We start from the raw sequence: 26,256 nt of genomic DNA on the forward strand, positions 1-26,256 counted from the left end.
CCCGTGGCGCGTGACCACGTGATTGTACCCCACTTAAACATGCGTACCGTCGGCAGCAGGTCTCCTGTGCCCAGAGCATTTACGAAAAAAACTATATTAGTACTTAAGTAGTTTTACCTTTTCTAGAGAAATAAAATATTATACAATAAAGCCAAGTGTCACGGTTTCGACCTCCAAACTCGGCGACAATTGACGCTGCTTTAGGCGGCAACCTCCGGTGGGGCAATGCCTTCTGCACACACCCCAAAGAGCCTGGAGCAAGGCGCAGTGTGTCATTTTTGGCCCTGGCACGTACGCAGACCCGCCTGGGGCGCCTGCTGGTCGTGTCACTGCGCCCTCGCTTACTGCGGCCTATTTCTGGTCACTGCGTCTCTCGTACCTCTCTTGTCGCTCCATCAACGACCAATGGCCATAAATACGAACCGTGTGCACGCTTTGTTCTCAACTCATTCTTTCCATCTGCCATCTTTGGAGTGCGAGGAGGATCTTTCTGTTGTCTCTCTGTTTATTTTTTAATACTATGACGGGCAGGGAACTGCATAGTGATGTTCTGCAGGCTCTTGAAGTGGCCGCCAGGAGACGCCACAGAGCCACTCTGGCTCGAAAAGAAACTCAGAAGCACACACTAAATGCACACGGTTACCATCGATTGCAGCGGCAGCTGAATAAAAAGACTTTCCTCGCACCGATAGATGCAGAGACTACGAAGGCCAACATTTACTATATCAAGAAGAAGTTCATGAGGTGAATCGAAATCATGGCTCGTTCGATTGCGCAGTTTACTAACAAGCTGCTAGGTTCTGCCGAGAAAAGCAGCACGGCAATTGGAAAAATGCCATTAAGTGGCAATACTGTAATAAGGGTCTGATAATGACGTTCCTATTATGGATTTGTGAAACTTATATTCAGCCCAGGAGGAAGCAATCCAAGAGGAAAACAGTCAATCAGTATTGGCGGGACTTGAAAATGCTTTATAGGCGCTCAAATGAGGGCAGGGTTGTCAATGCAAATGATTGCGAAGAGATTCGGAAGGCATGTGTGCAACTCCTCGTGATCGCGGCAAGGGCACACTTGGGCTGACTTCTGACAGTACATCAATGGGCACTTAACTGTGACATTTAATTTAGACGACCAACCTGGGTCTAAGCCGGTCATGGGAGTTGATGACCTCCTCCTAGGCTTGACGCACCACTGGTGTCGTGATAGGAGTGTCTTCCCGACCGAAGGCGATCGTCTTGACCTGTCCGCCATTATGCTTTTCCAGTCTTACACAGCCTGTCGACCCGCTGAGCTTGTGGATGGTACTAAGTCGAGGGGAGGAAAAGATCCAATGCTCGGCGACTCAGACGATGAGGATTCGGGAGCAGGACTGTCTGTTGATCGCTCACATATGATTAAGTTGTCTGCTGAGCGGCAAAAAATACTGCCACGCAAAAAGGACGAGTCGGAGGAGTTTGACTCAGAACCAGGAGATGCAGCATTCTCTGAGGTCGACGCCCTTGACAGTAATGACACAAGCGATACCGACGGGGACGATGCGGAGGACGATAGCGATGAAGGCACCAATATCTCTGGCAATAACGTCAACATGGGTGGAACACAAGCTTCTCTCTCACGCCCTTGCGTGGGGACTGACGAGGTCGTCAGTGAATCGATCCGAAAGCACAAAGCTCTTTGCTACGAGGATATAGTGCTTTGGATTGTTCAGGATCCTAATCAGAGGGGCCGAGATGTTTTAGCAATGGAAGTGTTTTTCCGATATCACAAAGGCGCCGATAGAAAGCCAAAACCGTTTGTCAACCCCGAATCGAAGAGCCCCCTACTGATATACTAACGTCTTCTACAGTACTATTTTCTTGTTTCGCGAGAATCCCTTGCCAATTCTTTGTCCTATAAGTCATCTATTAGCTCGTGCCATAAGCGATGATGCTATAGAAGTAGGCGGATTTCACCATGCCGCTCCACTCTTCTCAAGTCACATCCGCAGAAAAGCGATCAAGGTTCATTGGAAACCTTCTGTTTTGAAAAAGCCGGTTTTTCGAAGGTCAGTCCGCACTGCTACTGGATGGCTCAAATCCGAAACGGAACCAATGAAATATTCCGCGTATGCATTCTACCTCGACAGAATAGGCTCCGATCTCGGGTCAGAGGAGAAATGGACATCTTACTGTTTTCGTCGAGGCCATGCAAACGCCCTCCTTGGCGTTGCCCCCGACTCCATTGTGGATCAGGTCATGAGGCACGATCCCCTCACTGGATGCATGCAAAATGCATACCAAAACTGTCGGATAGGATTCAATACACAGGATGCATTCCTCGAAAGAGACCCATCCGCCGATGGTCTTACACGCGCTTTCACACATATGAGCATTAGATGCAACCCTGAAGTTCCAAAAGAAATCCCCAAAGCCGAGCTGGACAAGCTGCCTCCTGATCCCGAAGTCGTCAGCCTTGCCAAACATATTCGTCAACGGGCGCTGTGTATGAGGCAAGAGTATGGATTCATTAAGTCTGCGCCGAAGGTGGTTAGAGAAGAGTATCAACAACTGCGGAGAGATCTTAAAAACGCTGAAAAAGCTTTCCGGGCAGATATGACGAAAGTGTATCAAGAAGCATGCCGTCGTCGCATCCATAACGAGGAGTTACAGAAGCAGTTAAGTGGGATGACAATAGACACCGAACTTGACGGAGAACCTAAGCTCGAGCCCAGTGTGCAGCATCAGCTAGAGGAGCGAACACAGTTGCAAGCTATCCTAAGTGACTTCAGACAAGACTTGGATACAAAACGTACCACAGACCGCAAGATCCGTGCAGTTGACCTTATGGTACTTCTCGCATCTCGCCGCGAGGTCCGTCCTCCCGCCCACTCGCCATCCCCATCACCCCGGCTGTATGGAAGCGGCATTCGTGGGAACACTCCCGACACCAAGCCTGTTAGTCCCAAAGTCAACGTTGATGAGGTGCCCCTCATTCTTGGTAAAGCACAATGCATATATTGTGTTGGAGAAAATCAGCTCCCATACAACACGCGCATGCGCTCATTCAATCGTGTATCGCACATGATGGACCATGTGGAGAATGTGCATCTTAAGCATGAGCGCGATGGAGGAAGGTTTGTTTGCCGCCACCCACAATGTACGCATTTGGGTGACTTCCTGATCAGTTTGGATGCTTTCAAGTACCACGTGCAACAGGTACATGGCGTTAAGCTTCGAACTAGCCAAGTGTAAATACAGCTTGACTAAGGTGGCCATTTACAAAGAGAGAAAAAGATCTGAAAACTCTTCCCAAGTTAGATCGCACAATGCTCATAAAGTATGGCGTGCATGGACTGTGAAAGTCGCACAATTTCGCACATAATTGCGAGCCTTTATAGTTTCATCCTTTGAAAAAATCGAAAGACTTCAAAGCGATTGGCGACAGTCGCTTATAAATGGAGACCATCATTGTTGGCTTGCACATTCCCGCGCCCAGAACATTGTCATCCCTGCTTCATTGACCTGAACGTCAACTGTTACGAAGAAGGTACTTAGGTAGCTTCCAGGACAGACCGTGATGGATCATGTTTGCTAGTGCGTTCGTCTCTTATTATTAAACTCAACAACTACTATTATGTCAGGCAGAGCACTTCTTGTTCTTGCTGTCGGACCAGGGTGACTAATTCCTCCCACCACGGCCGTCGAAGAGAGATTGGTTGATATGTTTCGAGGTGAGGTGGTGATGATACCGGAATATCTCTGTCTATCCAGATCCAGGTATGCAGGAGTGCGTTGTGCAGGGGTGGGACACTCTTGGCCGTCCCAAAGCCTCGTTAGCCTTCAAAGCTATTATGTCACCAAAGTGTGTCGAGTGGTACCAAACTTACACTTCTAACTGGCGTTTGCAGAACCTCATCAAACCAGTTGCTCGAAACGACTTTATGTTCAGGCACCGTTGCCAGCAATCCCAGCAAAAAAACAGGGAAGAGTGGAGCCTGGGCTGTAAATTGTGTTCCCGATGTAGGCATGATGGCAATGCATTTTGCAAGATCATTTAGTTTTGATACGATGTCAGGGTGGTTTCTAGGCAATCTAGTAATTCGGTCCGTGAGTCATTTCGCTCCTACCAATGGCAGCCACGATACCTAGTACTTACCGAAACACGCGGCATTGGAGGTAAATCATGGCGGCAATGCGCCAAGCTTCTGCGGTGACATCCGTCATATCTGCGTTTGTTTTGATCTTATAACCCTCTGGCCAACAGTGAACCAATTCAATCACCGATGGACCTGACTTTGCATCATTCCAACTCATCGATTCAGTGCTCCATTGCCTCATCTCGAGCAGCTCTGTGTGCAGGTAAATTGCCGTTGTTGGTATGACAGGACTCTCAGCCTCTTGTTCCAGCCGTGCAGCGCAATAGGTTACCTGGCTCAGGACATGCAGCAGCTTCCTAGAAAACCCACAGCCGCCATGAATTTGGTACATATTTTCCTCTGTGCCATAGAGAAGCCAGCCGAACCGGGAAGCCTCTTTTTGGCAATTAAACTTGTCCGGAGGAGGTAATGGGGACATAGGTTGGGCCAAGATAATTGCACGGCCAACAATTACGGATTGTGAAATACGCAACGATGACGGTTGTACGTTTGATGGCTTCCAAAATCGCGAGCCATGATCAGTTACTTGGAGAAACTGTTCTGCCTGGCTGAAACCTTGAAGCCAACGAGGAGAAGATAGATTTTTTAGGCGGCGTTCTGTCAGGACAATCTAACACCAAGTTAGAACGCAACAGCACTACAGACAATGACCTAGGTCAATGGGCTAGAAATTCGTAACTGAATGGTTGAAACCTACGTCTTGCATAGAGAGGATGGCAGCAATGGTAATAAGTTCATTTACTTGTGCTTCATTTTCGGCGGTCGCGGGATCGCCAAGTAACTGAGAAAATCGCTCCTCAGCGTCAGCAAACCGTTGATTTACTCTTTTGCGAATAGACTCGAAGGGCAAGTAATCATGAATGTAAATGCCGGCTAGACTCTGGATAGCTGATCGAACACCAGCGCTTTTGTGCATTTGAGCGAAATCCTTTAGCCACAGATTCGTATCTTCCAATACACTACGGCCGGGACACCAATTCCGAATATCTTATCATGGTTAGGACATTTAAGTTTATACCGCCGCCGGTACAGTCCATTTACTTACAAAACATCCAGAACCGTCTATCAGTCTCGTCCATCTTGGCATCGTAACCGTATTGAGAAGGCAACTTCTTCGGCGTACCCATGCGGGGAATTGCGGCAGATGCATTTGGGACAATATGCGATGGTGCAAGCCCAACCGGCGTATGATGCAAAGAATTGAAAGTTGGTGATTGCCAAAAACAATTCGATATATCAATTGTGAACACGGACGAGTCGGCACCACTTCTGGACGGTGCTGGGGAGGGACCAATGAGGTTCATTGAAGATTGTGAGTCAGTCCTGTCACTCGATTCGAAGGAATCGCCATTTGCAACGACTCTGATATCGTCGGAAATCAACTGAGTGCGTGCGACGCTGGATTGCGTTTCACGCGTCTCCTTGGGCCAAGAAAACTTAATATAACCGTTGACTTTGCCATCGATCGGGCGACTGAAATGCTGTGACTTATGTAAACCAAATGTGCCTATACAGTCTCGGAAGGGGCTATGAAGAACATCGTGGCTGGTGGCGCCTCTAGTTCCAGGCCTTTGTTGGCCATCGCCCAAGATTCCTGGCGTTAATATTGATAGGCCATCAGGAACCACCGGATATCGAGGGACTGGTAGTGCAAAGTCTGCCTCAACTTGTGCCGTATGGCGGGAGTGAAACAGGTTGGAAGGGCACAAAGGAGAATAGGTAAGTAGTGACGTTGTAGGTAACGCTAATTATAAGGTCAGAACGTGACGTAGGCAGCCAAGCATTTTGGTGTCAATCTGATCGGTTGATGTTTGCGGGAGTGATAAGCAGCTGGTAATAAGAAGTCGGACAGAAACCATCTCAAGACGGACACGTGAACAGTCCCTCAAATAGGGTAGTATAAGACGCCAATCACAGTCAAAACGCGGCACAACGCAAAATACCAAACGTATGGACAGGGATAACAGCTCGTATCGGGGGGTAATTGAGATTTCATGCACGAGAGGGACAAACTTGATTCATGGGTAGAGCATGGGACCGACGAGTTGCTCTGGATAAATGGAGCATGGATGCTGTCCCCGGGGCAGTCATATTTTGACGGGAGTGTGTCAATATTTGACCTCCAAGGAATATCATTGCGTACAGAACGAGCGAAACGGTGATTCTTACCGGAAAGCGCAAATAATGATGTAGCTTCTACTCTTGAAGCTCCAGGCGCTGGTGGCTGGTGCGGTGTGGGAAGGATATGTCCGGTTTCGATAGGCTTTAGAGACGAAGGAAGTGGCAAGGTTGAGGCGGAAGGATGCCGCTTCCATGATGGATCAAATGCATTATCATTTGACCAAGGAATGTTCCTGACCGAGTCGTCTGCCACGTCTGGATTTGTCATAGCCATACTAGCGGAGGATGCAGAAATGGCATGCTCTGGTGGCTAATGGAAGAAGTACCGCAGACCTCTGTGCAGGCAGTTGCTCCTGTTGCTGTCCCGAAGTGATGCTGCGACGGCGGATGCAGAGTCCCAAGTTGAAGATATTGCTTGATCTTGCAAGTGTGCTGAAGCTCTGGCGACGAGTTTGAGTTTGATATGTTCGCAAGGCATTGGTAGTCGAGGTCCGACCAATCGCCTAAGAAAGACGTCACCAGAAAACGGCCCTCCACGCTGGAGAGACTCCGACGGTAGACTGGCGCTCATTGACGTGTGGTCTTGGCGTTCCCGGTAGCTAGAGAATGCACAGATAGGCTGCGGATAGGTATCTTTCGGTGCATACGTTACTACCAGGCACGATGCCCCAAGGGGCCACGGTTCCAAGTGTCGACAGTGGAGCCTCGACGGCTCTGGAGCCATATACTCCGATCAGACGGTTCCGAATATTTCTTGCTCATACCCTTGTCAGCGACGGGTACTACCGCACTTTTTGGCGCTCTTGTTTGCCGGCCTCGACTAGGAACAGCTTCCGGGGTTCCAGAATTTAGCGGTAACCAATGCACTAGGCGAAATGGGCAAACACTCGGCCGGTGTGCAAGATAAGCAGCCTGGATATGGCCAGCAACCTGACGACCGCTTGCTGTACAATAATACCAGTAATTGAAAGAATCGCCTAATACCGCCGCTTTCAAAGATCTGGATAGTAGTATTAGCGTATGATACGATCCGATATATCTCCAGGCTAGAAAGTATAGGGACAGGACAAAGTTAACCAATTTAACGATTCTACCCCCCTGTGACGTCCACGAATGAGAGAGCAGAACAGTGCATCCATTTTGGATCCTGGCAGTATGGAGCAATTGCCTCTACCAATGCTTGTTCCCTGTACCCAGACAACTTCTGATCCATTTCTTTCTGGTATGGAGTACTTACTGTCTCTACCGTTACACTGTCAACGCACCAATAATATGTCAATTTGTTTTTCGTCGTGTAGCATCTTCACATTTCTGCTCACATTTCTGCCCCATCTTTCGCTATGCGCCGCCCTTATTCATGTGCGATACAGCGGGAACGCAGGTGCGTGTTGTAACATTCCGCATGTTGGTGGGCTGTGTAGCTGCCTGCTCAGTGCCTCTTGTGTCGGTCTTCGTGGTCTTCGTGGAGGAGATAATGAGCGGCAGGGCATGTAATATAGCACTATTTTGAATGCTAACGAGGGTTAGTATACGCAAACCTCGGAGGACATGCCTTTGGCTCTTGTCGATGCCAGAGGACACATTTGTTTGCCAATATACCTGTTGAAAGTCGCGACCCCATAAATTTGCCGGGTAAGATCTGCCGCCCGCCATTGCAATGCAGAGGGTGGAACACGGCTTGGGATCAGCATGGTACGTCTAGTTGGGTGGCCCATAGCCACAAGTTTGTGCTTGTGGTTGGGAGACCATTATGTGTGGAACAGGTACGTACCTGAAGTTATTCGTGGGTACTCTCCTCAGCCTTGCCAGGGACTCAATACCTATCGTGCAAAGCCGTAAGCCGCAGTAAAGTCGGTTATATTGGACGAACTGAGAAGGGTATGTAACGCCACACAGGGCGCCCAAGATGCTAGCTGTGGTAGCCCGCATGCAGAATCTCTCTTGAGAAAATGCATGCGGAATTCACCAACTAGCCCACGACGCGAGACTTCTTGGGGCTATATCATCGACCTGACTAGCGGGCATATCCAATCGCAAACAATTCGGGGAGTCTGCGTTAGAAAGGACATCAGGACAGCAGTGTAGGGACGGGCTGCAGATGCTATGATCTTTGTTCCTAAAACCTTGTTGTGCGATAGTCTCATGGGAGGGAAAGTTGACGGGCCACAACCATAGTTGCAGCTCAAAAAGCGCCAGGTGATGCTGGTTAGAAAGAAGAAAGAAGGAGGCTGAGATATCCTGCGATTGGTCGCGTACCTGCCAAATGGATGTTTGTGTCAGATGAAACAGGGAGGAACGCAATGAAAAGCGGAAGAGGCTGGTGAGGATTATATATTCTCCGCAAGCTGGTATTGTTAACAATACCTCAAGTTCTGTGCTGTTCTGATTCGCTGGGCGTTTGTGAGCTGGCAGAAGTTGCAGCTGAACACGGTTCTCCGTTGCTTCCCCATAAGCAGCCCCCTTGATCAACGTCAACACTTCGAAGGCGAACATTTCCCCCTCGATCATACCCTTCAAATACTTCCTCGAAACAGCCCTCATATCCCTATCCCACTCCAGCCGCGTACCGGAATTGAGAATATACTCTGTGTCTCGTGGAGTCTTCTCTTCAACAGCATATATATGAGCCGCCGCAACATTGCCGCATGCGTGGGCATGCTGGCATATGGGAACGGTGGATTTAGGGAACTCGGAAGAGCGGGGTCCATCAATGCAGCCTGAGATTCCTAGGGGAGGAAAGATACAGAACCATAAAAGCTTGTGCTGATCAAGGATAAGACTAAGAACGTATTTTGGTATAGAATCAGAAGTAACCCTGTTTCCCGATTCGGTCTGCCTCCTTTGTCCGAAGACGAAAGCCATCATTGCCGACTTGTCGCCTCAGCCCAGCTTGCCACATCCCGCTGCGAAGCTATGGGATTAGGGCGTTGCAATAATCAGAAAAATATTGGATGTGGGGGAACCGCAAAGCAAGGGCAAAACATCCGTTGATTTAGTCATGCGAACCTATGTCCTAAACGCTTCACTCGAGCGCTCAATTTACGCTCGCACAATAGAACACATATTCCAACCGTCGCGACCGCGCCAGTCCGGTACACCGCCCGAACGCGCCGAGCAACACATATCTGACTTGCAGAGTGCACGTCCTGTCGGGCCAGCTTGGCATGTTAAAAAGGTGATGCGGTGCGACCCTGTTTGATGCGTGCCGTCGTGCGGCATGTCGCTAACGATTCATAGGGACTGATGGTTGTGTCGACAGCTCAGCACTGCATCAAGGCCAGAACAGAGACAATCAATATCTCTTAACCACCACATAGCTTCGAAATGGAGACCCGATGTGCGCCTGGCTCTGCGACTCAATTTTCTCGCCTCTCGTGGGCACCCTCCCGCCGGCAGTTGACCGTTTGCTTATCCTATCCAGTTCAAAAGGCCACCAGCTTGCTTAGCTACGGTCGTCTATGGCGTACTTTCTTTACAGGTCCAAACCTCTTGGCCCTAACAACCAATCCTGCATAGCAAGCCATTCGCTCCAACTGGCTTCCGCCGACTGGATTTCCTCTTCCGTTATATATTGTGGTGATACCAAAAAAGGGACGGTCTGTTCTTCGCAGATATCGTAGTGAGATTTGACACCCAGCCAATTCTCACTCTTTGCTGCTAGGAGGAAGTTCTGATGCTCCGCTTGTACAATATGGCCAACGCCTAATTTCCACTGTTCGCCGAAGAAGCAACTCATAACAGATGGAGAAGCTAGCCCTGTGACTACCAGACGACGAATATATGGAATAGGTGAAACAGAAACCAGAGGCGATGGACATTTTGCGTGCTTGGAAGCTGAGTGTACAGTTGATGGCCTGGGCTCACAGTGACAGTTTTGGGATGGCAGGCGAATATTGGCAAAAGCTGCGATCATTCGAACCTGGTTATTATGTTGGGCATGTTGTACAAAGTATTCAACACAAGATGTATATGCCGAATAGCGATCGCAAAAGCGGGATAAGTGCTCTTGTGTAGTCTGGACATGTTAACGAATCGACCTAGCCTCTTCTATTAGGGGACATACCTGTTGCATTGTCTCCACAATATGCTTCTATGCTTTCTCACAACAGTGCTGGACGGCCATGTGCGAAGCATGAGATTTCATTCCGTCATGGACTTTTCTCTTTTTAAGCTTTGTCTCCTTTTATTAATGTACCTGTCCTTTTTATTCAACTAATTTTCGCCTTCCGATTGATTGACAGATCTTTTTTTCTCTAGCCCTGTGAAGTGGTCTCGGGGATGGGCGGCCGGCGGCCCGTTGGGTGGGTATATTGAAAAGTCTGAGACAGTTTTCGGCCTGGTATTCACAAGGTCCTGATGTGCGCTTAGCTGTGTTTGACATGGCGGAGAGCATGCCGTTTATCTGCTGTATGTTGACGATTATTTGGTACTTCCTATGCACTTCATGACCCTCCATTATGCCGGGACATAAAGAGACCTTCATCTTACACGGCTGGTCATCCATATTCACCGCTGGCTCGCAGCCACCATGGTTGTAGAAATCCGCAGTCAAATAGTAAAAGAAGCGCAGTAGAACTCGCTCAGAGTAAAAAGGCGGCCGCTCAAAGATCCTTCTGCTTCTCATTGCAAGTTGTGACTTGAAAATCCCTGGCAGACAAGTCACCAAGTTCAATGTGATACAACAGAGACATGCATGAACAATTCGAGCCAGTGGTGATGTGACCGGTGTCGCGACGCGTCGGCGCCATGCTTGCTCTTGCTGCCGAGGAGCAGAGTTGGTAACATTGGCAGCTCAGCAACGGGGTGTACAACTGGGGAATACTCGATTCTGCGGGTTTTCAGTCTCGACACTTTTTTGAGGAAAACGTCTCCCATCGTCTCCCATCGCCAGACGCATGAAAGGCAGCGACCCCTAGCTTGACACAGCCAGGCGCTGCTGGCTATGGTGGATTGGACAGGGGCATGTCGGGAAAGTATGGCCTGGGAAACCCACACAATCCAGTGCTTACCCATATCATATTTGGCGGGATACGTTCATAGAAAATTCCCTTGGCCCAAACGGCGGAATGGTGAAGCGTGTGATACCGAACTACAATTCGAAGAGGAGAGCCAGCCCATTCGGAGTGAGATCTGAAGGTTCTCCTGCGAGTTATGCGAGTCCTGCGATCCCGTGCTCGAGGGTTGGTGAGACGGCACGTCGCTGCTGACAGAAGCCGTCGGTCGTCGCAACAGTTGAGCAGGCAATAGTTGCAACATGGAAGCCACACCCACGAACACCAGATAGTTGTGACCAGCGATGCAACTACGGCAGGAAATGTGACGTCGGCTTGAGGAACATCCATGTCTAGTGTTCTCCCAAATCTAATAAATGAGGCTGCCTGTGATCGATTGGACCTGATAGCAAGCTGCAGAATCTTCAGGTCTTCAAGACTCCCTTCATCAGAAAGCCGCTGACATATCCTGTCATATTCCTTTTCAACTCTCATATTTCACCCTGGATTTCACATGGCTCAGCGGCTCCTTTCTTTGCACCTGCAGACGAGCCATATTGTTAATAAGAAAAGATTTTCAGGCATCTTTTTTTTCAGGTAACTGAAAAGTCAAGCCCTGGTCTCCCCAGACCGATATACCCGTGACGAAATACGTCCATGGTTGCCTACCACCCAAGTCGGCGGGTCGGGGAGGGGAACGGTGCGGACCCAAGTTTGAGTGTCCCGTTCGTAGCTCCCAAGTGTTGTGCGCAACCGCGGGTGACAGCCATTCTTTTGGTTGACACAGCATGCGATGTGCTGTGTCAGAGCTCGGCATGCACAACTTGGTGAACGCAACAGCGTGCTGGTGGAAGTGGCGTCCACGTCGCCCACCTCGACCTGTGTCCCAGGATTCGCTGAGATCGGACGGGGAATCAGATACGCTGCTCTCGGCCATTTATTGTCAACTGCATGATACAAGACTGAGGGGTTGTTGAGACAGTGGGGCCCGGAAATTGCACAAAGCAGCCCCTCAGGCGACTCATCACATTTACCTGAATCCTCCCTCCCAATAAATATCATTCTATGTGTGCCATGTGCGGTGGTATGACACTCCGTTCGCCAATCACGCTAGGGTCACCAATCTGTAGCCCACAGCAGCCCATGGTTGTGTCAAGTGAAGGAAGGGGGTTCTCGGCAACTACAAGATCGCAGGGTGGACAATTTGCTAGTTGTGCTCCTCCCGTCTCTGACCCGTTTAAGCTAGCGACTTGTCAACAGAGTCTTCTGAGTCGGCACCTGGCTCCTCGAGCGTGAGAATGGCCCTGGGTGACAACGCGTCACGACACGAATGACTACCCCCTCTCCCTCTTGCCTACGACGTACCGAACAGAGTTTGGTGACTTGGCCCGCCCAATTCACAGTTTGCTCGGGATCGGGGGTTGTCCATGCCCGCCCGCGTCCACTACACCACCCCGTCCTGATCTGTCTAGAAGAATACTGCCAGACTGGAGGGTTCAAGAAGTAGGGTGTCGACCGACATTTCTTGAGTCGTGAATTGTACTAAGAGTTATAGGAACCCATCTAGCGAAAAAATACTTCATGGGCGACTTAGAGCATTCCATCGAAACCTTAAGAATACAGGTCAAGCCACTTCGAGCTTTCCAGGTGGCGAAAGATAGAGCGAGCTCATGTCTTGGAGATGGATAGTATCCCATCGGACATATATGCCAATGACGACAAGCTACCTGACACTGGCTCATTACGTCGTTTCCCGGATGAGATCATTCAGCACCTCCTTCGCTTTGTCCCACCTAGGGATATTTTGCAATGCTTTCAGCTACTGTGTCATCGTTTCTATAGGTTAGCAAATGAAGGCTTGCTTTGGAGATATCATTGCCAGAGTACCTTTAGATACTGGCACCCGGGTCATGGCTTTGGCGAAAAGCTGCAGGCGACGGTGGCAAGTGTCGACTGGAAGTACTTGTTCCTGTTGAGAACACGCAGCAACCATACCATCTCCGAGCTTCTTGATGGTATTGTGGAAACCAAGGTTGGCCGTTTAAAGAAGATTGAGAAGATTTGTCGTCTGGGGTATGACGCCAAGGACTTCCTTTTGGTCCAATGTCATATACATGAGTCCGCGTCAGATGTTCTAGCGAGGAGGTAATTAGCCCGATCTACCCTGCTCTGCCTTACAAGCAGTCAGCCCAGGATAATTGAAACTCGACTCTTAGATATTTTAGCAATGCCATCCTCGACAACATTCATCGGAGCATCGCCCTTGAGGAATGGTCCAGGCTTGGTCTGGATCGCGATTCGCTGTCTGCACAAGATGCCGCGCAGAGACTCGAAAGAGCACTCGGCGCCTTTGACATGTTCGTGTTACACGACCAAACTGGTGACCTAGATGACGTATGTCGTCATACAAACTGCTCTCTCAATACTTGATTGACAAACTCTCTGATTGGCTTTGCTTAGATTTCCCAGATGTTGGACGAGTTAGTTGCTCAATTTCGAGTCAGTTGCACTGACCTTTCAGAGCTTACAACTCGAGAGACAGCTGTGACATTGAACAGATGGGTGCGTGCCAACAATCTAACCGGTCTAAGTAGCACAGAACAGAATTATCGAAATCTTCGAAATTGTTTGATAGGTCAGGCGTTGCGGTATGAAGAACATGAGTCTATTCCACTCATATCAAGTGCCATATTTTGCTGTCTCGCCGCGAGACTGGGGCTCAATGCTGAATGCTGTGCTTTCCCTAACCATGTCTATGCAATTGTCTTCGCTCAGTCCGGATATACTTTGGACGGGGATGTTGATTGCTACCGTGAGCAACCAGAAGGGATGTACCTCGATCCTTATGGGCTCGACAACGAAGTCCCTGCATCCGACCTACATAACCTACTAGCTGACTATGCATGGCAAACAAGCACAGATGCATTTTTTGCTCCTGTGCCCCCCATAACAATGGTGCTAAGGACCGCTCAAAATATCAAGGCGACTTTTCTCAGGATTCTGGAACTACAAGGCGACGCTCACCCAGAATTGAGCCAGCTTCTGCGTGGTAACGACGCAATGAACGTGGATGCTGCACTGTATTCAGCCATGTGGTCATCTCTGTTGCTGACGCCTCCTAATACTTTTGAATGGAACGATAGGTTAGCAAGTTTTCTACACCGATTTGCTGGGTCATGGCCCGAAGACGCATGGCTGGTAGAGAAGTATCTTTGGCCCATGTATAACAGTTTCACTGCACTTCGTCATGGGTTTGCCCGTCATGTAAATCGCGGCTTGGGAGACCCGTGGGATCACTGGCGTTTGGTTCGAGACCAAGATGACGTGATACCACCCATGTCTCGGAGAGATTTAGACAGGAATCAATCAGTGCCTTATAAGATCGGTCAGGTTTTTCGGCACAGGCGTTATGGTTGGATAGGTGTGATCACAGGCTGGCCTGACCAAGGCACACGACATTTGCCTGTGGCAGCGTCTCGAGACCCAGATGATGAGGCAGACACTGCCGCCCCGGGCGAACACTCTCGCTTACCTGTTTGGCCACCGACTCAGTTCTACTTTATATGCTTGTAAGCCCCAGAAGCCCTTTCATCTACGATGTAGCAACTCCGTTGCTTGTTTCTATTCGCTTGGGCTAACTGTCGGTCCTTTGGAATAGTCCAAGCAATGGGTCTGAGCCAAATGTTGTAGCTGCTGATAACATCGAGCTCATACACGATTCTAGAAACATCGATGATACCATGTTTCCCATGGCAGGAAAGTTTTTCAGACGTTTTGATCCAGAATCTTGTAGATTCGTATCCAATATCAAGGAGCAATATCCAGATGATTAATGACGTTAACCCAATGATCATAAAATACTTCGAACAGCCCGGTAGGGTAATTTTGTACTTGCAATTCAACTTCCTGGGGGAATCCCTACCACCCGGCTTCCACTGAGATCTAGATTGAGCAGATACAACCTCGGGGGAAGCACTTATATTTTTTTCTTCATATCATATATACAATGCTCTTCTGTGGATTCGCGTGTCCGTGAGCATTGATAAATTAGTAACTCCATGAGCCACGAACCTGAAAAGCCCAGTCGTACGCCCAATAATCGCCAGGCGATGGGGTTTTCCTATACACTGACGAAAAGTGGAATAGCTTACGTTGAGGATGGCAGAGGGGGTATTAATATTGTAATTACAGGAAGTACAAAGAAATTATTATAAGAGAACGGGGGAGAATGGAATGAAAAGAGAAGGGCTGATGAGTAAGATGATGGTATTATTAACAATACCAAATCCTGCGCTGTTCTGATTCGCTAGCATCCTGCACGTTCGTAACAGCCAGTGGCAGACAAGCTCCACTTGCTCTGGTGCGTGGCCACGTTTAACGTCCTCTTGGAAGCAGGTCCGTGGATTTGCACCCACGCATATGGCGCAGGTTTTCCGACCGTGTTGCATCTTGTTGCTTCTCAGAAATAAAACAGAACGACCCAAAATCGAGATGAGTTAGGGACTTAGCCCGAGGTTGAGTAGGCCCCTATGTTCATTAGTTACTGCCATGCGTGACAAGATGGAAACCCCGTCGCGTCCAAAAGGCAAGAAACTTCCTTTCAAGACAACGGTTTTGTGCAAGGTGGCTTCACAGAATGTCGAGACAATCCATGATGAGAAACTGTCGGCGGAAGACGATGGACTCGACTTATTTCGCAGATCTAAGGAGATGGAGCCTATAATAGCTGCGGAGCTTCAGAGAAGCCTAAAGAAGAGGCAGAGGCTGGAGGACGAACGACGTCAGTCCGCCAAGTCCAAGAGACCTCTCGATGACAATATCGAAAGAGAAGTTATAGCAAACGCCGAATCTGGAACGTTCTCTCAGGCAGCTCGAAGCACGCCCCCCGTCGTTAGTGAGCTTGTTAAAGACAGCAGAGAAGTAGTCAGGTTAGTATATATATGCGTGATATGGGCGTCATGCAGCTTACAATCACAAGCAAGTTTGTCACGCCACTGGCATCGAAGCGAATGCGTCTAGACTCAACACTCCTAAGGAATGCAAGTCTTGATATGGACAATGCGGACACCACACTAAACAACTTATCATCCACCCGATTCTTGCGATCCCACCCGAAGCAACCAACAATAAATAACTTGCCCGGCGACACACTTACCTCGAACGGTTTGCCAATGGTGCTTCTTGATTCTGACGACGAGGACAGTATCCAGGTTGCACCTACGCCAACAAATCGACGGGACAGCGTCTGCTTCATAGCAAGAGACGAGGACGATGAATTTGCTCATTATATTCGCAAGGCAGAGGAACAACGTGTCCATGACGGTTCATATGAAGCTGCGGCAAAAGAAAAGATTGATATTCTTGTGACTTCAATTGTCCCTGGTACTAAGCCTTGCTGTTTCAAATTTCTCTATGATAAGCAGCTCCGGCTAGTTCGTAACGCCTGGCTCACTCTTCAGAAACACAGAGGAGTCCTTGTGGATATTGAAAAAGACGACGACATTGTGCTTACTTGGTGCAGAAAGAAGGCATATGCATTTTCTACCTTGCTGAATATGGGTATCCGGCCACATGGCGACGGGCGGGCTATAGTGGATGGACACAGCACTAGCGGTCTTGCCCACGGTCGAACAAAGGTCCACATAGAGGCATGGACATTGGATTTGTTTCGAGAGATGGAACGTGAAGAGGCGCTTAAGCGGAGGAGAGAGACTGTGGAATTACTAGACGAGGGGGGCCCAGTGCCGGCAGAAAGGGAACCTGTCACTCCCGAGGTCAAGATACGGGTCATCCTCAAGGCTCGCGACCTCGACGACGTCAAAATGACAGTGCGACCGGAAACAACAGTTGGAACCCTTATTACTAGTTTCCGCACGCAACGCTCAATAGGACCAGACAAATATATTGGGGTTTGGTTTGACGGAGACATACTAGAGGAGCATGCCACGATGGAAGAGGCGGAGATTGATGATATGGACACATTTGAGGTGCATATTAAATAAGTTCAACTTGCGGGCATATAAAAACTTGAGATGATGGGCATTCATAAAGCCGTTCAAGTGCCACTAGAGATTCAGCCTTTCTTTGCTGGAGTCTGTGACACAACAGAGGGGAAACGGCACGGTTGATTGGCCAGGAGCCAATAATGAGCCTACCATTCTTCAAGACGAAGAGCGCCTCCATCAAGCTAAGAAACTGGACGAGAAAAATGCGGTAGCCCTCCTGCTGGACACTATGGTGACACGTTTCGGAGAGCGCCCGTACTCTATCCTGTGATCCTGAAAGGATGACTTGTGGCAATCTGGAGAAAGTAGAGTGCATTGGCATAACTAGCCAATGTTTAATTAATTTCCGTCATTTAAAATTCTGCACGCCAAATCGATGACGTCGTCGGCTAGGCCAGGGAGGGTATCGGACTGCCAGGGAGGGTATCGGAGTTATCGGAAATGGAGCCTTCTCTCAATAAAGACAGGATGATCTCTTGATCAGAAGTTCAAGGGCAATAGTGGGCAAGGCTGTGAGATCTTCCCCACCAGCAAACCAGGGATTGCGTATGGGCTTGGTGGGTGGGCAGGTCGGCTCTCACCACTTGGAGCCTTTTACTTGAAGTATCTGATGGCCTATCTTACGGCGATCCTTACCTCCAAGCCTACTTGTTCCTTATTTCCACCATTCCAAACAAATGGTATCTTTGAAAGTATTCGGTGCTTTTGCTATATCTTCACTTCCCGGCAACTCATTGGCGAACCAGGCACTTCGCATTGGCGACAGGCAGATTCGGAGGTGCCGCTTGCTCCACTTGCACCACATGGCTTGACGGGTTCTGTGGATGCTGGAGCTTCACGAGGTGCCTGGTGCCTGGCACTATTTTGTCGGGAAGATCTCCAACCTTGCGAGTTGGTGGGAGGGGGTACGGTGTTGAAGTTTTTCACGTGTGTGTAGGGAAGGGTAGTGAGTCATCTGAACAGTGCTCGGTGGGGCCTTTCATCCTTCTGTCTCACCCATGCTCAAGTCATTCTGGAACCAGACTGTACGGGCCAACAGTCTTTACTTGCGGCGCCGGGTCTATGGAAATCGACATGGGCTGGATCACGGAATTACATTTGCGTCTGCTCTCAAGCTGTCTGGTGTTGGGAATATTGACGTAGCAACGGCGTAGAGAACTTCCAGGTAGAACCTCCACTCCCAAACTGCGCAGAACATCTGTATTATCTCGCGCCGTCGGATAGACTAGTCGGACCTAGGTAGAGTGCTCTTATACCTCTTACATACGCCAACTCATCGCCCGACGGCATGATGTTCCCCGTAACACAGAGGTTGAACTAGATACCCAAAACTGTAAGATCGTAAATCCGTCGTCTAATGTCTATGATGCTGCGAACCTACATAAGTGGCAGGGGAGAGTAACTGTAGGCTGGGTACCTTGCAGAAGTCAGCGTGGCAGGAACGAGCCCGACCTATGTTACCATGGCTGGTAATGTGTCACCACCAGGAAGCGTGTACCCGTGCTGTCCGTCATCAATTCACGTCACCATCATGACAAACTTGGAGCAGTCGTCCATCACTGTGGGGCACTGCATGCAGGAAAGCAAGTGCAGTGAGCCAGCGACTGGCAAGAGTCGATTTCTGGGTGTCCGTTGCTTAAAACTGGCCACGCCCCTGTTCTCATCCTCTCCCCTTTTCCTCCTTTCTTTCTCATTTTACCTTTCCATACCACAGGTGTAATGGCTATTCTCCCTAGTGATCGTGATCAGACAACAGCTCCGTCTATATTATGCAACACCAGCAGCGGGCAACCTACGTTCAGTGTTCCAGAAGTGGGTCGCCCGCCAATCTGAGGAGTGTACGCTAACTATCAGTTGTCTGTAGCTCTTGCATACATTTGATGCCTTGATTGGCCAGAGCCGCAACGAGATTGATGAGTACCTTTCTCGCCATCCAAAGCTGGCATCAAACATCCGATCTCTCCAGTCGATATCTGCCGCTGAAATATCCAATGATATACCCACACCGCCGCCAGAGAACCCCCAGCAAGAGAACCCGCCGCTGGATGAGGTAGGTGCCACCGATCGTGGGGCTTGTGTTAAGGACAATGCGAGCCTGAAAACAAAGATCGAGGCCCTGTCTGGTCGCTCTGAATACAGGAAGCTTCGACCCCGTCCCTCCGAGACACCACACCCATCAGTTCCAGGCCCCGTAAGCCACGATGACTCTTGTAAGCCCCTCCGGAAGAAAGGAGACGGCAATGCAGAAGTCGGCCAGGAAAAGACAAAACGTAGCTGCTCCCAACATTCAGATGGACTGAAGCGCGACTACATATTAGCCAAAGCTGCCGCTGACGTAGTTGCCAACGAACTCACGGCGCCGGATACATTGATAGAACTCCGAGAAGTCATACTTCAAGAAAGGAACCGTATGTCCTTTAATGCCCAAGAGCCATTAAGCGCATTTACAAAAGGTAAGACAGCAAGTGAAGGAGAGATTGCTGAACAGCTCGAATGCCTCCATACTCATTTTGAGAAACTTCGACAAAATGAGCACATCAAGACTATTGCCGACAGATATCACTCTGCATTAATTGTACAGCTTTACGATCATTACAATAAGCCAAAAAGGACGAAGTATTCTTTGGGCGTTATATTTACCAAAATCTTATTGAAGGATTGGGTCCGTAAAAAATTGAAGAATACGACAGAACGAACTAGAAGGAAGAAAATGCAAACAAAATGGAAGGCAGAAGTTCAAATGCATAGAATTTGGCTTGACTTCAATGACGAGTTTGGGTGCGGGGCTCTATCCCTCATACCTAAACAATTCAGGAACACACAGTACGTTACCCAGCCCGTTTTGGAAGCGACGAGTCCCTCCACTCACAATTGTGACAGCGGCCTCAGGCTTAATCGCCCTGATGAGCAGGAGCTGTTATTAAGGATTAAAGCACAACATCCATACTTGAAGAAAGATATCGAGGACCTCTCCTTTCTCATGTGGCATTTGCTTACTTATGGTGTATTGCCACCACAAAAGCTTCTATTGGAGACACTTAATGAGCTTGAGATCAGGGAAATGAGCCAAAAGAACTATCGGGAGCTCCTAACCTTTGTCGACTTCCCCGTACCTGCAGATGTGAATGGCGCCTTGGAGTGGCCGAATCGTCCGCATGACAATGACTTCTTCAGCGAAGACCCCGCCATGCTACCTCAAACTGCAGAACAAAATGCTGCCGAGCAACAGTCGGCTGTAGCGGGCTCAGGCTCAATGAGACAGTTTGACGACCTTATGGAAGAGTGCATTGATCCGGCTGTGCTAGGGCCAAATGCTGCTACTCCTTATGACGGAGCCAAGATGTAAATTAGACGACCAGGCTGGCGGGCTGGGTATTAGTGCTACGACCAGAACGCCGTAACCTGATTGGCTGCAAGCAAGACCTGACACTCTGAGGGATGGTGGCCTAACCATCAAGAGGTTCAAAAGGGTTAGTACTTGTATATCTGCTATTTTTCTTCTTTTTTTTTACACGGCAGTTCCAGGCTTAGCAAGATTAGGTGATAATCAACAATCAGTGGGATGGTTACCAGTAACAACCGCTCCCTCTGGGCGCCAAAAAGGGATTGTCGGCGCTTGAGTAACTATTGTATTTTGTTTGAATCACGCTGGTGAATATCAATACCCGACAGAAACGCTATGTAAATGATTGCGAATCTTCTACCTCTCTAGTTGTTTCTTTCGCTATGCTCTTGTCTAGTCCCACATTGCTCTACGAGGTCGGAAATGCGCCAGAACATAAATGGAGAACACCTCCAACTCCCTGGAAATCCACCTTGGTACTACTCCTTTGCACGACTGTCTGATTCCGATGCTACACTTTCTTGACGTGCCATATCTGCAGCGGTCACCTGAAGGGGCAGTGGGAAGGTGTTCTCCTATCACTGGTTGTTAGCTATTGCTCTCAAATTCCCCGCGCCTCGGAGTGTGTCTCACAATTTCCTCTGCAGACAAAGGCCAGGCTTTGTCAGTGGATTTAAATTCGAATATCCGACCGTTCCGCCTTAGCAAAATATACACATCGGCTCGGTAGTCTTCATGGACACCGCATCCGCTTTTTACTAAAGTGTTCCACCTCTTCTTGAAGTTTTCATTACTTCTGTCTCTTTTCTTTGGCTTACCTGATGCTACAGCGGACATTGGAAAAGTATGGAGAACAAAGGCTGATCCAAAGCAGTAGGAGGTTCGGCCGCTTATATAGTAGGATTTTCTCCATCAGGGTCGCCCAACCGCACATGCCGTGTTGACGTAAACTTAAGTCGCTCATTGCCATATCCAAGCGATGACATAAAACGAGTAGTTACACTTCCGTCCCAAGTGTTGACACAAGCAGACACCTCCTTGACAAGCCCCACCCATGACTTGGTTCGTTGAAATCGAGGATCAAATGTTTGTTTCGTCCCCTCCAAATTACAGTACAAACGTCAACGCATGATACAGTTGTATTAATGTACATATAACAAACGAGTAATCCCCCAAACAAAATTTCGAAACTGAGACGAAATAAAATTGTTCTCTTTGCTCAGCGGATCGGGCATTCATCGCATCGTTCCTTTGGATCCAGGTGCAGTGGGCCACTATTAGGACGCAGCATCGCCTCTCCCTTGCCAGACAGTCGGTTGGGTCACTGTGCTCACACTAACCCAATGGCCTATTTATGTCACCGTCTCTCTCGTAAACACGTTCCCAGCTGCCGCTCATAAATGGGATGAATATGCCCACCCGTTCTCGATCCATTCTACTCATCTTCATTTGTAAAGAGAGGTGAGGAACTTGCACTTTGTCCCTTTGGAACTTTTTATCTTTAGAAATAAACATGACTGGCAAACAAATGCACGATACTGTTTTGCGAACCCTCGAGGTCGCGGCTCGGCGACGCCATCGAGCTACTCTAGCTCGGAAAGAAAGGCAGAAACATACAATAAGTGCACTTGGCTATCACCGCATGCAGAGACAGCTGAATGAGGAAACATTTCTGGCCCCAATAGATGCAGACACTACTATGGCCAACATTTACTATATTAGAAAGAAATTTATGAGGTGCAGTCCAAAACAAGCCCTAATTCAATAAGAGGAGTTGTCTAACCGGTTAGCTAGATTTTGCCGGGAAAAGAAACATGGCAATTGGCGGAAAGCTATTAAGTGGAAATACTGTAACAAGGGTCTAATAATGACATTTCTATTTTTCATTTGCGAGACCTACATTCAGCCCAGACGCAAGCGAGCCAAATTGAAGACAGTGAACCAATATTGGCGCGACTTCAAGATGTTGTACCGCCGGTCAAACCAGGGCAGAGTCGTTAATGCGAATGACTGCGAAGAAATTCGAAAGGTGGTCCCTGTGTTGGCTGATGGAAGTGCGCGTTGCATACTAACAGTCGACAGCATATCCACGGCCGATTGAAAAGCCAATTCAATTTAGATGACCAGCCCGGATCCAAGCCTGTGATGGGAGTGGATGATCTCCTGTTGGGGCTGACACAACACTGGTGCCGCGACAGGAGTGTCTTCCCCACCGAAGACGACCGTCTTGACCTTGCCACCATTATGCTCTTCCAATCGTATACTGCTTGTAGGCCTGCTGAGCTTGTGGATGGCACCAAGTGTAGGGGAGGACAAGATCCGTTGTTTGAAGATTTGAACCACGATGACGCAGCTACCGGGATGACTGCGAAGCGCAGTCTTCCCATGTCGCAGGGCATCACGCAGTACGTCGACGAACATAGCGCAGTCTCGGGTACTGGGCACAAGCAGGAGGAGTCAGAGCAAGAACACGATTCAGATTCTGACAACTCTGTGTTGGACACCGATGACCCCTATGACAGTGATGGCGCAGAGGATACCGAATCTGACGACGAGGACTCCAATGGCACCACCCACCAGGGCGGCGGGAAATGGCAATTCAAGCAAGCTGGTGAACCCATGGATCTAGATGAGGCTGAGGAAGACCACGAGATAGTTCGAAAGCACAAGGCTCTGTGCTACGAAGACATTGTGCTCTGGCTTGTTCAGGATCCTAATGGTGGGGATAGGGACGTTTTGGCCATGGAAGTCATGTTCCGACACCACAAAGGAGCTAAAAACAAGCCCAAGCCGTATGTTAGCACCCTTGTTGAACATGACAGTGATGCTGCTGTGCCCTTACTAACCATGCGCTTAGCACCATCTTTTTATTTCGCGAAAACCCGTTGCCGATTCTATGTCCCATAAGTCATATACTGGCTCGTGCCATACGGGACGATGCTATTGAAGTAGAAGGGTTCAATAAAGCTTCTCGCCTCTTCTCATCTCACATTCGCAGAAGTGCAACCAGGGTTTACTGGAAATCCAGTATACTGAAAACGCCTGTGTTTCGACGGTCAATCCGCACCGCTGGCGGATGGGTCAAGTCTAACACGGAGCCGATGAAGTATTCGACATACGCTTTCTACCTCGATAGGATAGGTACCGAACTGGGGTCAGAGGAGAAATGGACGTCGTATTGCTTCCGTCGCGGCCACGCAAATGCTCTGCTTGGCATCGCTCCCGATTCCATTGTTGATCAGGTCATGAGGCACGACCCTCTCACTGGGTGCCTGCAAAATGCATACCAAAACAGTCGGGTAGGATTTAATACGCAGGACGCATTCCTTGAAAGAGACCCATCTGCCGACGGTCTGACCCGGGCCTTCACACATATGAGCATCAAATGCAATCCTGAAGTTCCAAAGCAGATCCCCAAAGCTGAGTTAGCCAAGCTACCTCCTGATCCCGAAGTCGTCCGTCTTGCGAAACAGGTTGAGGTAATGGCACGTCGCATGAGGCAAGACTACGGATTCATCAAGGCTGCCCCCGAGACGGTCAGGGAAGAGTATCAACAACTGCGGAAAGACCTCAGAAACACTGAAAAGGCTTTTCGGGATGACATGACGAAAGTTTACCAAGAGGAGTGTCGTCGGCGCCTCCATAACGAGGAGTTGCAGAGACAGTTAAGCGAGATGCCAGTAGATCCCGAACTTGGTGAAAGAGCCAAGCTCGAGCCAAGTGTGCAGCATCAACTAGAGGAGCGAACAAAACTACAAGCCATCCTGAGTGACTTCAGACAAGATTTAGATGCAAAAGCCACCACAGACCGCAAGGTCCGAGCCGTTGAGCTGATGGTTCTTTTAGCATCTCTCAGAGAGGTGCGTAGGCCCACCGTATCCACATCCTCCTCGCTGTGCCAAGGCAGCATTCGTCCAGGCTCTCCCGACATCAAGCCTGCAGTTCCCAATGTCAAGGTTGAGGAGATACCCCTTGTACTTGGTGAAACGCAGTGCATATATTGTGTCGGCGAAGAGCAACTCCCGTATAGCAGGCGCATGCGCTCATTCGGGCGCAAATCTCACATGTGGGATCACGTAGAGAATTTGCATCTCAAGTACGAGCGCAAGAACGGGCCTTTTACTTGCCCCCACCCGCACTGTAGGCCTTTAGGAGATTCCCTACGGAGTTTGACTACCTTCAAGAACCATGTGCAACGAGTACATGGTGTAAGGCTTCGGGGGTGACTAGCTTTTGCAAGAGCCTTGCAGGTGGTCTTACGGCAGACAACATGACCTGGGCTGGGGGACGTGCTTGCTCTGAAGCTAAGCACGACCCAAGCGTTTTGCCGCCAACGTCCAGGTTCCCTGTATTAGATTATTACGTAGCCATTTACGTGAATTACGCCACTGAAGAATAAATATTTAACTGATTAATATATTAAAAGCATGTAGTTATTTAGTTACGCGATTAAAAAATTACCATTGGGACCATGCACTCCCCATAACATGACTAGAGGAAAATGAGGACCAAGTAGAGTCTAGGCCACGGCGGAGTGTGTGCAGCGGCACCATGTATTTTCGAGGTCTCTGTATATTTAGCACTGTTTACGTTGCCAGGACTACTTACTCTGGCCCCTACTACGGGGTGGTTCCACTGCTTGCGCAGGTCATTAGTAACCCCATGTTGGGGACCAATAGTGTGGCGCTGCTTGATTCTCCTTGACGATAGGCAGCGCGCCTACCTTCGAGGGCAACGGGGGCATAATTTCTACACTATATATGTCGAACAAAAAAAACTATCTGGGGGCTGATTTCAGACAGAGGGGTACGATTTCGGACCCCTGCAGCTGGGCAAGCAGTAGTGGTTGGTGAAGAGTTTATTGACTCATTGCCTCTGTACGTGAAGCCACAGGCTTAAGATCGAAGATTCGTGAATTGTTGTGATGCTTCAGCAGATGAGTCGTGAAACTCCTGACCATTGCCAGTTCCTTATCAGCGCAGAATGGGCAACGATATAGTTTTTTTGAAGTCTTGTATATGTCGGGTTTTGGGCTCTCATTGTTCGATTTATCCGTCATTTGATCGATAAGGCACTGTGGAAGGGCCAATGGCCATTCATTGCATTCAGATGTAACCGACCTGCGATGCGACCGGTCATCGAAGCGTAACTGCCGTGCCCTCTTTATGTCTCCCACCACGTCACAACTAGGGCATTTAATACCTGGCGATCAAATTTCCGTAGACATTTGGGACATATTCGCCAGCTCTTGAATCGGAACCGCTTCGTTGTTTTCCGACATGTCGGTTTGTCTTGATGGGATCTCCCCCGCTGCTTCCGTGTGCTCGATCAACGTACCCGAGCAAGATGGCTGCTGGCATATTTCGTCGCTCGCGAAACTTGTCCAAATGCTCTTTGGTGTGGATATGGAACCGTTGGTAATGTTTGCTTAGCTCGCTGCATCGCTTGAAAGGGCCGGTAGTGCAATTGGGGAAGAGGCAACAGAAATGGAGCTCATCTCTGCATTTAATCGTTAGCATAAGACAAAATTGGCGAAAGCTCAAATCGTACGATTCGTGGGCATGGTCACCAGAATGATGACCTGGAAAAGTGACGGTTTCTTGTGCGTAATCGCGGATGACGCATCAAAAGACTGGATTGCCCTCGAGGAGCATTCCGCAC

General features: G+C 49.1%; 5 protein-coding genes across 5 annotated transcripts; 4 read left to right on the forward strand and 1 right to left on the reverse strand.

Annotated features, from left to right (window-relative positions):
• Positions 1-520: 520 nt before the first annotated feature.
• On the forward strand, positions 521-3,230 carry G6M90_00g062490 (uncharacterized protein; the record flags this gene model as incomplete). The annotated part of the gene is made up of 4 exons (XM_066130743.1): positions 521-744; positions 798-1,032; positions 1,091-1,791; positions 1,847-3,230. The coding sequence occupies 4 exons, from the start codon at positions 521-523 to the stop codon at positions 3,228-3,230; spliced, it is 2,544 nt and encodes an 847-aa protein (XP_065986923.1).
• A 380-nt stretch (positions 3,231-3,610) lies between these two features.
• G6M90_00g062500 (uncharacterized protein) lies at positions 3,611-5,262 on the reverse strand (the record flags this gene model as incomplete). Its single annotated transcript, XM_014687144.1, has 5 exons — positions 3,611-3,790; positions 3,866-4,070; positions 4,135-4,745; positions 4,833-5,122; positions 5,181-5,262. The coding sequence occupies 5 exons, from the start codon at positions 5,260-5,262 to the stop codon at positions 3,611-3,613; spliced, it is 1,368 nt and encodes a 455-aa protein (XP_014542630.1).
• A 7,666-nt stretch (positions 5,263-12,928) lies between these two features.
• G6M90_00g062510 (uncharacterized protein) lies at positions 12,929-15,080 on the forward strand (the record flags this gene model as incomplete). The annotated part of the gene is made up of 5 exons (XM_066130744.1): positions 12,929-13,392; positions 13,464-13,641; positions 13,708-13,727; positions 13,842-14,816; positions 14,906-15,080. The coding sequence occupies 5 exons, from the start codon at positions 12,929-12,931 to the stop codon at positions 15,078-15,080; spliced, it is 1,812 nt and encodes a 603-aa protein (XP_065986630.1).
• Positions 15,081-15,795: 715 nt separating this feature from the next.
• On the forward strand, positions 15,796-20,598 carry G6M90_00g062520 (uncharacterized protein; the record flags this gene model as incomplete). Its single annotated transcript, XM_066130745.1, has 4 exons — positions 15,796-16,175; positions 16,226-17,234; positions 19,117-20,075; positions 20,133-20,598. The coding sequence occupies 4 exons, from the start codon at positions 15,796-15,798 to the stop codon at positions 20,596-20,598; spliced, it is 2,814 nt and encodes a 937-aa protein (XP_065986802.1).
• A 1,960-nt stretch (positions 20,599-22,558) lies between these two features.
• On the forward strand, positions 22,559-24,821 carry G6M90_00g062530 (uncharacterized protein; the record flags this gene model as incomplete). Its single annotated transcript, XM_014687140.1, has 3 exons — positions 22,559-22,624; positions 22,678-23,387; positions 23,453-24,821. 3 exons carry the CDS (start codon positions 22,559-22,561, stop codon positions 24,819-24,821), a joined length of 2,145 nt encoding a protein of 714 aa, XP_014542626.1.
• Positions 24,822-26,256: the final 1,435 nt, after the last annotated feature.

The sequence above is a fragment of the Metarhizium brunneum genome, chromosome 3 (assembly GCF_013426205.1).
Source record: "Metarhizium brunneum chromosome 3, complete sequence".
Classification (NCBI taxonomy): Eukaryota; Fungi; Ascomycota; class Sordariomycetes; order Hypocreales; family Clavicipitaceae; genus Metarhizium; species Metarhizium brunneum.